The sequence below is a fragment of the Hakea prostrata genome, chromosome 7 (assembly GCF_041222555.1).
Source record: "Hakea prostrata isolate BN-2017 chromosome 7, UWA_Hpros_2, whole genome shotgun sequence".
NCBI classification, from domain to species: domain Eukaryota; kingdom Viridiplantae; phylum Streptophyta; class Magnoliopsida; order Proteales; family Proteaceae; genus Hakea; species Hakea prostrata.
In genome coordinates this window covers 23,870,653-23,881,123 of record NC_142606.1, presented here as the reverse complement: position 1 = coordinate 23,881,123, position 10,471 = coordinate 23,870,653, and the positions used below count along the sequence as shown (strand labels likewise).

General features: G+C 38.8%; 1 protein-coding gene across 1 annotated transcript; it reads left to right on the top strand.

Annotated features, from left to right (window-relative positions):
* Positions 1 to 1,182: 1,182 nt before the first annotated feature.
* On the top strand, positions 1,183 to 3,296 carry LOC149010702 (exopolygalacturonase-like). Its single transcript, XM_089162471.1, has 5 exons — positions 1,183 to 1,365; positions 1,511 to 1,828; positions 1,930 to 2,219; positions 2,324 to 2,555; positions 3,069 to 3,296. Exons 1-5 carry the CDS (start codon positions 1,183 to 1,185, stop codon positions 3,294 to 3,296), a joined length of 1,251 nt encoding a protein of 416 aa, XP_089018597.1.
* The last annotated feature ends 7,175 nt before the right edge of the window (positions 3,297 to 10,471 follow it).

Here is a 10,471-nt window from a genome sequence, read left to right as displayed (position 1 = left end):
AAAGAATGGTTTTGTTTGAACATTATTCCCTAAGAGGCAAGATCTAAGATGTATACAAGTTTTAACATTGAAATGGGCTATAGAGGTTTGATATCGGATTGGTAATGGTCTCAAAACCGACCCAACCTGAATTTAAACCGTTAGTCAACCTGAAATTGAAACCGCTATTTTGCAAATGGTTGTGTAGTAGTTATATAAAGATAATCAAATACCTTCATCGATAATTTGATGAGGTGAGGGCTTTCATACTATGGATGTAAGTTCTCTATATTGGAGGCTGAACCACATAAATTCTTGTTTGTCTTTCTTCTTTTTCCATTATCGCGTTATTGGTTGTGCAAAAGAATAAATTTCAAATTTTTTTATGCTGAAACATACATGTTTCACTTTTACCTTTTTGTATCAATTAATGATTTTTTTTCAATTAAAATGGGTATTTTGTATGTATCTACAATTCCATAATTGATATATCATGTATTATTGTTAGTTTTTTTTAATAAGATTCTGAGTTTTTCCTCTTTAAAGATGTATAAAAGTTAAAGAGAATAGTGATGTTTGGACTTGAAGCCCTAGAGGCAGGATCTAAGACCCATATAATATTTAACTTTGAAATGGACTATAGCAGTTTGATAATATGTCTTCACAAAAAAAAAAAAAGTTTGATAATATGTTGCTAATGGTCCCAAAATCAACTCAACTCAAATCCAAACTAATAGTCAACCTAAACCCAAATCGCACCAAGTCTAAACCACTATTTTGCAAATGATCTGTATTGTGGCTTGAATGTTTACAGCCCAAACCATAAGCGCTCCAAAGAGAAGCATTGACACCCCTACCGCAATAGTTTGGTGGTAGAACGTGGAATTATCCAGACCTAAACCTAGCAGTCAGGGATCTCACCTTATCAACCGAACAACAGTTGTTTAATTCTAATATTACATGCATGGTTACATGAATTGGTTGATTAAGGGAAAGAGAGTAGAAGACGGAGAGGGAGACGGTTTCTGACTCGAAACCAGAATTCCAGGTTATAAATGTGAGTCTTTGAGAGTCAAGCCATAATGAGAGCGAAGCCTTAATCTATGTTCTCCTTTTTCATCCGCTTGCATAGAAAGGAAGAACAAAGATAGAAAAAGACTATTCTAATTCTGATTCCACATTATTCTACTTACGGGTGCGATAATGGCAGCAGTAGCTCTTGTTTTTTGTTCGGTGGCTCTCCTCCTATGTGTGGGAGAGGCTGGTGCTCCCCTTGGCAATGCCATTACCAGCGCCAGCCGTCGAGCCCCAAAGAGTGATGATGTTACGATTTTTGATGTACTAAACTACGGTGCCAAGCCTGATGGGAAGACCGACAACACTCATGTGGTTTCTCCATCTTTATCATATTTTTCTACCTCCACTTATAATGGATTAATATGTTCGTTAAGCTGAATTGCCGAAATCGAAATCTTACAACTTCCTTTTCTGCATTTCTCATCTGAAAATTCATATTTATCTGTGGTTGCAGGCATTCATGAAGACATGGGTTGCAGCGTGCCATTCGACAGGGAAAGCAAGGGTTGTTGTACCTAATAAGGGCGAATATAAGCTTGGACAAGTTATATTTGAAGGGCCATGCGCTGGGCCACCTCCCATTATAGTTGAAGTGCAAGGAACTCTTAAAGCAGATACAGATATTACTAACTATGAAACTCCTGAATGGTTCTTGTTTGAGAGCATTACTGGTCTGATTCTCACCGGCGGAGGCACTTTCGATGGTCAAGGTGCCGCCGATTGGAAATACAATGACTGTAAACAAAACGCTGACTGTCAACTCATGCCAACAGTAAGATAAACAATTCATATTTATTCTTGTTCTTGTTTCGCAGATAATGAATTCGTTTGAGTCCTCGCAATTAAGCCCAAGAACATTATTGGTTTTTGCAGAATATAAAGTTCAATCACGTAATCAATGGGAGAATTGAGGGTATCCATTCACTTAATAGCAAAGCTTTCCACATTATGATCAGCTATAGCCAGGACATTGGAGCACACGGGATCAACATCACAGCGCCTTTCGATAGCCCAAACACCGATGGCGTCCACATAAGTGAATCCGACTCCATCGAAATTTCCAGAAGCTTTATTGGTACAGGGGATGATTGCGTCTCCATTGGTCAAGGCTCAACCAATGTCACCGTCAGTTGGACTGTATGCGGACCAGGGCATGGCATTAGGTAATTTCTTTCCCTACGATTTCTAGCCCTACTTTCTAAGAGAAATTCAGAAATGGTATGAGATTCACCACTGACATTGCGGGTTATATATGTTTAAACAACAGTATTGGTAGCCTTGGCAAGTATAACCACGAGAAGGATGTGAAAGATATCAAAGTGTTGAACTGCACATTCTTGAGCACAAAAAATGGTGTTAGGGTCAAAACCTGGCCTGATTCACCACCGAGCCGTGCATCAGGATTCCTTTTTCAGAACATTACCATGAACAATGTTAAGAATCCCATTATAATTGATCAACACTATTGCGGAGGGAGGACCTGCAACCCCAATAAGCCGGTAATAGAGCACCTTCAATTTCTTTTCTTCTCATTGACATTTCATCAAATGGGTTGTAGAACAATCAATCCTCTATCTTTATTTTTAGAGTTTTTTACGTGTGGGTCCCTTTAGTAGATCATAAACTAATGTTGGGTCTCCTTTTAATGTAATATATTACATGTGAGTCCCAACTAACTAATACATTTAGCCGATGTTAGGTATATTCAAATTTCAAACATGGAGGGTCCAAAGTGCCCCTCAAGTTGTTTAATACATTTTGTTATATATATTCTAAAATCATATATTAACACAATGTATTAAATAACCTGAGGGGCATTTTTGTCCCTCCATGTTTGAAATTTGAATATACTTAACAGCGACTAACGATGTTAGTTTGGTTAGGACCCACACGTAATATATTGCACTGAGGAGACCCAACATTAGTTTATGGTCTACTAAGGGGACTCACATGTAAAAAACTCTTATTATTATTCTTTTTTTATTTATTTTTTTCTGGGGTGGTGGGAGAAGTCATCTCGCGTGCAGTTGAGCGATATTCGTTTCGTTAATATCAAAGGAACCTCGGCATCAAAGGTTGCAGTGAACATCGCCTGCAGTAATCAGATGCCGTGCCAAAAAATTCAGTTGTCTGACATCAATCTACGATACAGTGGCACATATGGTTCAACTACTACATCCAATTGCTCCAATGCACAATTAAGCTTCTACGGTGTTCAGGTCCCACCACCTTGTCAATAGGTATTAGTTCCATGGCGTGTTGGCAACACAGAATGAGAAGTAATAGGGTAGATATAGAAGTAAGCAATATGTATGCCTTAAACAATGTATAACTTGCAAATGGAGTAGTAGGATGGTTAGGAACCTGCTTCTCAATGGAGAGGTCATGGGTTCAACTCCTACTGGCATATGTAATATCCATATCCCCATTTATAAAAAGCACCTTTGTACAAAAGAAAAAAAAAACAATGTATAACCAAGAACAAGAAGAAGAAAGATTTTTATTTATTTTATTTATTTTTATTTATTTATTTATTATTTTTTGTTTTTTTTTGTTTTTCTGGTAGAAAAGATGTTCACTCAACTAAGGGCCAAAACCAAAAAAATGATAACAACAACTCATGAAACCATGGGGAGGAAATGTGGCCACTCAGTCTTCTCAGAAATGTTGAGTGCCTTTTGAGCTAGGGTATGGGGTAACCCATTATACTCCCTAGAGATAAAAGAGAAGGACAGCTATCAAACTCCTCCAATAGGGGAGACCTATAACACATTTATTTATTTATTATTTTTTGTTTTTTTTTGTTTTTCTGGTAGAAAAGATGTTCACTCAACTAAGGGCCAAAACCAAAAAAATGATAACAACAACTCATGAAACCATGGGGAGGAAATGTGGCCACTCAGTCTTCTCAGAAATGTTGAGTGCCTTTTGAGCTAGGGTATGGGGTAACCCATTATACTCCCTAGAGATAAAAGAGAAGGACAGCTATCAAACTCCTCCAATAGGGGAGACCTATAAAAAAAATTTAAAAATTAAAAATTAAAAAAATAAAAACTCCACCTATTAGGGTAGGGGGAGTAATATTATGGCCCTTAAACAAATTAATCAAGGCTTGACTATTTGTCTAGACTTCAATCTCATGCAGACCTTGCCAATGCCCTTCAACAAATGCAAACCTAATAGCTAAGGCTTCACCAACAAGGGCTTCCCCAAAGTCCATAGGTTCAGACACCGCTTGAATAACTCGGCCCATATGATCCAATCGCACAAAGCCCCCCCGCCCCCTCTTAGTAACTTCAATTGGCAGAGCAAATCACAGAGAATTATGTGGACCCAATGGCCTCGATGGGCTCTAATGTTAATCTCCTCACATCTTGGCGACTTTGACACCTGTTGGGACTCAATACTTGGAGACAACAACATACTAGCAATCCAATATTCACCACCACACTCTTTGGGCCCTGGATATCACCTCCTCTGGGCGCCATGCATTTCTTCCTAAAATGCAATCATTTCTAGCAATCCAAAGTTACCAACAAACATAGACACACAAGCTTACCATTTCCTTCTTCTCCTTCTTAGTTGGAAACTCAAGGACGCACAAGGAACTTAACCAATCTGATATCGATGGAGCATGCTCTGATGGCACCAAGTGAGAGAGGCGACTCCCAAACCAAATAGCTCTTGCGAAATGCCAGTCTAGTATGATGTAGTCAAAAGTCTCTAATTGGGATCCACACACTCGACAGGCTAGATCAATATTGATTTGTCGCTTGATGAGGTTCTCATCGATTGCCATACCCTCTTCCCACAAACCATAGGAAAGACTTGACTTTAGGAACTGATTTTGCACTCCATATAAGTTTCCATATTCTTTTAGGGACTGCCTCCCATTTATGGCCTCTAGATGAGGATGCCTTAGCAGCTTGCTCCCTCCCCCTCTTGTTAATCAGGAGGAGTTGATTTGGTCTTGTAGACTCCATAATAGGCTGGATCCCAAATGCGTTTATCTTCTCTTGGATTGATGTTAAGCTTTATGCACATGATAGCTTCTCGATCTTTATGATTCATGAGATGATTTATTATGTTGAGGTTCCACTCCGTATCATTGATCAAATTTTCTACCATATTGACTTGGAAGTTCATAACCTTCACTGTTGAGACCTTGAAATCCTCGTGGGTGGGATTCCACTTGCTTTCCCATATATCGACCTACTCCCCATACCGATTTCCCATACTAGGCCATCCTCTAACACCATGCACCCAATCAATGCACTTCTCTGTTGCCTACCTTTGCCTGCATGAAACCTTTCTTTGGGTAATAAATTGCTTTGATAAACTTCACCCAAAGTTACTATGGATTTTGAATCAACCTCCATGCCACTTTCACCCTAAAGAGCTCTATTATGTAGAACCAGTTCATGGAAGCCCAATCCCCCCCCCCCTCTTCTCCTTTTGAATTTTAAAGCCTACTCCAAGAAATCCAATGAAAAATTTTCCCATCTTCTCTTTACCCCCAATAGAAATTGCTTAAGCTCTTTTGAATTAGGTCATGGATACCTATAGGCATTGAAATGGGAGTCAACATATATAACCATTGATGATGCAACAAACTTGATCAACTCCTCATTATCTGCATGGGATAGATATAGATTCTTCCAACCATGCGTTTTGGGCTTTGTCCTTGCAACTAAATCCTCGAAGACTTCCTTCTTTGAGATCCCAATTTCAGTAGGTAGACCAAGATATTTAGTTGGTCCCTCACTTTGCTTGACTCTCAATACCCTGGCAAACCATCTCTTGAGTCTTCGGGGTGTATTTGGACTGAATATTATAGTAGATTTCTTTTGATTGATGGCCTGGCCACTAGCATCCCTTTAAATTGACCACTTCTTGAAGCTTCAATTCTGAAAAGTGTAGGCAATCATCGGCAAACAATAAATGGGATTTTTTTTTTGGGGGGGGGGGGGTCTTTAACTCTAATGCCACATATCAACTTGTCCCTCTCAGCCTTCTCCAATATTTTGCTTAACACCTGCAAACATAGTATGACACTAAAAGGTGACAAGGGGGTTACCCTTGTCGAATACCCATTAAGGAGACAAAAGAACCTTTCTCTACACCATTAAGCAACAAAGTATAAGACACAAAAGTAATGGTTTCCATAATGAGGTCTATCCATTTATTACAAAGGCCCATTTTAGATAGGGTGGCCCTAATAAACTCCCAACTTAACCTATCATAGCCTTTCTACATGTCTAACTTGATAGCTAGTTGCTTTTTCTTTCCTTTCTAGAGGTGTTTAACATAATGGAAGATCTCATGTGATATGAAAATATTACTTTGATTACTTCAAGTTCAAGTCTAATTGGCCTAAAATGTTCCACCAGCTCCAGGTTTTTTCACCGTCAGTATCAAACACACATAAATACTGTTCAGATCTGCAGGGAGTGAATTGGTAGAGAAGAAATTCACAATACACTTATGCAGCTCTTCCTTAGCGGTGGACCCTAATTGTTGATAGAAAATTGGTGGGAATCCATTAGGCCTAGGAGCCTTGAGAGGCCCCATACTCATGATCGCTTTGTGAATTTTCTCTTTTATAGGGATTGCATACAAATCTCTATTCAGTTCTTCAGAGACTACATGCTCTACCCTCTCCAAAGCTTCAACTATAGTTTTTAGATTATCCCCTTTAGATATGACTGCCATTTTAAAATGGTTTAATCCTACATTACTACCCCCTTATTTGAATCAACCCACTTCCCATTTTCATCTCTAGGAATGGAAGAGGAGTTTAATTATCCCAAGGTTTACATCAAGTATCTGTTCTTAATTAAATGGTAAATATAATATTCAAAAGTCCCAGTTTCTCCAAAGAGCTCTGTTTTCCTAGGTATAAGACTAAACCCCTTGTGAATAGTCTAGACATGCATGTGTGTCACCGCGTAGCCCGTCCCTCCAATAATTTGGTACTTCGTATGCATTGGTTGTTGGCGTCTCGTGATTGTGAAATGACAAGGCATCATGATCTACAGCAAAATCCAAAACACCATTTCCATGAGGGATGAGTTCCAAAAAAATCAACGAGTAATTCAACATATGCATATCCACATATTCAAATATTTAAAAGTAAAGGACATGACATGATATGTAAATGTATGCAATGAAATAATGTTTTCATACTCTAACCAATGCAAATCTCTATCTAGGTTGACACGCATTAAGGTACGCCACCAACCTCCTTTGGATAGTCTCACACAGACCCCAACGACTCTGACCGAATTGGGCATCACAACCAAGGTATAGGGATATCAATCCTCTCATCAACCATGGTTGGGGTTTAGGGCCACACACTCTCACCACGACCATTGGCATGAGTACTTGTCACACCCAACCTTACAGTATTGGATCAGATCTGACAACCGATGGGTGTGATCCACAACCACAAGATCTCAGTTACACTATCAGTAATAATTAAAACACACAATTCCATAATCAAGAGCAAACAAAGTTTTCAATAATTAATTAAGAAAAGTAAAGGTTCCAAAATCCAAGAAATGAATACTGAATGAATCAAAAAGGAATGTATCAGCAAAAGCAAAAATAACAACAACAAAAAATGTGTCTCTTTATGGTTTGCTATTGTCACACCCCACCCAGCCGGATTCGGTCATACCCGAATACCTGTGGGGGTGATACACCGCAAGACCTAGGTTCAGTGACAATTCCATACAACATATGATATAGTAAAAGCAAACGGACAAGAATAAATCAAGTTTCTCATTTAAAGTTATCAAAACTGAAATAATGATTACAATCATCCATTACTTCAAAATAAAAGGTATAATATCAGAGTTTTGAAAAGAAAAGAAGATAGTTTCCTTCGCAACGGAAAATAAACTAGACTAATTTCCTAATGGAATCCAACCCCACAAGGACAATCTTAACATTGACATGAAACTCCATGCGCGTCCACTTCTTCTTCGGTCACTCTCCTTCAAGAAGATATGTCAGCAACAAATCCTCCATTTGGAAGAAGTTCTCATAACCTATAGTACATATAAAAAGGAATGAGCTCAACAGAACTCAATGAGGTCAACTCAACATCATATCATGCATTCATTCACAAGATTCCACACCACACATATAACATGAATATCGATAATGTAATTAATGATAATGATATGGTATATGAATGATTATGATATTATGCTCCTAACTCTATCATGAAGTCTCTATGGTAGACACGCATTATGTCATACACCAGTCTTCTTTGGGTTGTCTCAATCACTCTTCCCTCACGACACTCAAGCACATCTGTTGGGTTCTTCGCGTTGTTGGGTAAAGTCCTGCCAAGCCATGGTTGGGGATTAGGTCACCACTCTCTCACATCACCATTGGTATAAGATTTGGCGCGTGTCAAGGATAATCCTAGGCCTAATGCAAAGTCATACAGTCTCGTACTACATATGGTTTGGATATCTCCTCTCACGCCTAGTGCTCTGTTGGTTCAATACCTTCCCACCTATGAATGGATCCTCAATGGGAGGCATCTGTTAGACTCCATTCCTTAACCCAGTGGTCATCCACATATAATGGACAGGATGCTCTCCATGTCCTCTCACAGGTTGGCTACCGGTTTTGAGCGCAGAGGAGCCCTTATCTATTATATGCAACCCTACCTTTTTATGATGATAGTGGGTCTGTTTGGCACACGGGACCCAGCCACTAACATCATGGGTTAACCGGTTTCAGTACCCCTGCTGAAAGGGTAGTAATACTCATGAGGTCACCTAGCCAAACATTTTTAGACATGCCCTAGGTATGTCAACCAATAATCAGGGAAAGCACCAAAGGCACCATAGGAATGTGTTCCATACCACATCCACTAGTGTGCAATGACAAAAACGCCAAAAGAGCATTCTTCATTCCCCAATCAAAATTTAGGCAATCACATAAGGTTACTAGGGCAATGGGTGAACCCACAACCCTAGTAAGCAACATAAAATATAAGGAGTAATTTAATTTAATATCATCCATATATTTTCATATCAATAATTTAAGTAAAAGAAAAACTCAATCCATTCAATCTCATACATTCTTATATCACCATTCAAAGAATATTAAAAATTAGAAGGAAACTTATTTTCTTACCTTTCAACAGTCACATACATAACAACAAAATAATACAAAAGCAATGCAATATATCAATAATGAAAATTAACTAACATCATTATACATGTAATATAAGGTTAAGTATATTCCTCACCTTTCACTTTGATCCTCTCCAGTCCCAAAATTCACTCCCACAAGTTGGTGACTAAATATATATAACCTATTCATGCAAGATAATTAATAATCACAAATTAAAGTCTATTTGTGTGAAACCCAGCCCTAACCCTGACCCGAAAACCCTGTTGTTTGTAGGTCCAGTAACCTGAAGTAAGGCAAGAAGTCATCTTTGGGCCATTTCAGTAGAAGACTTGATGGCTGGAGTGGAATCCTTGAGTGTGGATGTTAGTGTCCCTTCTATGGAAACTGCACCCTAATGAAGATTGGATTAGTTGATGGACTTGGAGTGCTCTCTGTATTGGTTCGAAGGCCTTTCTACCTACTAGGTATGTCACTTTAGGTGTGTGCAAAACCCCTTGATGTTTGGATTTGATCTGAGCCTTCGATTCCCTATTTTGAGGTTGTTGTTCTGATTGGTTGACTCATTGGTCGACTGGACCAGTCGACCAATCAATCGACCAATTGATTCTATTTTTGAAATTTAAATCATGGCTACTCTAGTTAAGTCTAGTCTCGGGAATACTCCGCCTCATCTGCCTCCTAAGCCTCTGGAACGAGTTAGAACCCTATTCTAATCGATTCCCTTGCATCCTTGGTTGATATCTTGCAAGAACTCAAGCAATCTTCATCCTCCTGCATCAAATGTATGTGTATGATCTCTTTCCTCTCTATCTCTGATTTTCTTTTCTTGAATCTGTTCTTGATTGAGATCAGGAAGATGATGCTGCATTCTTGCAACCATCTATTCCATGATCTCATCATGTTCCTTGAGATCTATGATCATCATCATGATCTCAACCCTTGCCAGTTGAATCCTGGAAACCCTAACCTTGTGTGGTCATCTGGAGAACCTTTGGTAATCCCCCATGAGAGGGAAACCTCTTGGGTAAAATTTATGTGAACCTAAACTTTATCATTGAATGATTCTTCTTGTTATTTTTGACTAACAATTTACCTCCCTTCATTCGGAACTCTCAACCTTTTCATGGGAGCCAAAAAGGGTGAAACCCTAATTTCTTGGGTAAAATCAAGAACCCCTATTTTGATCATGTTAGAAGACTCTCACTTTATTTTCTTTACTAGAATTGTAACCTATCAATCTTTAATTCCTTACCCTTGA

Bases quoted from the DNA above. Each gene is read 5' to 3' on its own strand.
- LOC149010702 (XM_089162471.1), top strand. From the start codon at position 1,183: ATGGCAGCAGTAGCTCTTGTTTTTTGTTCGGTGGCTCTCCTCCTATGT. The intron at 1,366-1,510 runs GTGGTTTCTCCA...CTGTGGTTGCAG, and splicing joins GGAAGACCGACAACACTCAT to GCATTCATGAAGACATGGGT. The intron at 2,556-3,068 runs GTAATAGAGCAC...TGGTGGGAGAAG, and splicing joins CCTGCAACCCCAATAAGCCG to TCATCTCGCGTGCAGTTGAG.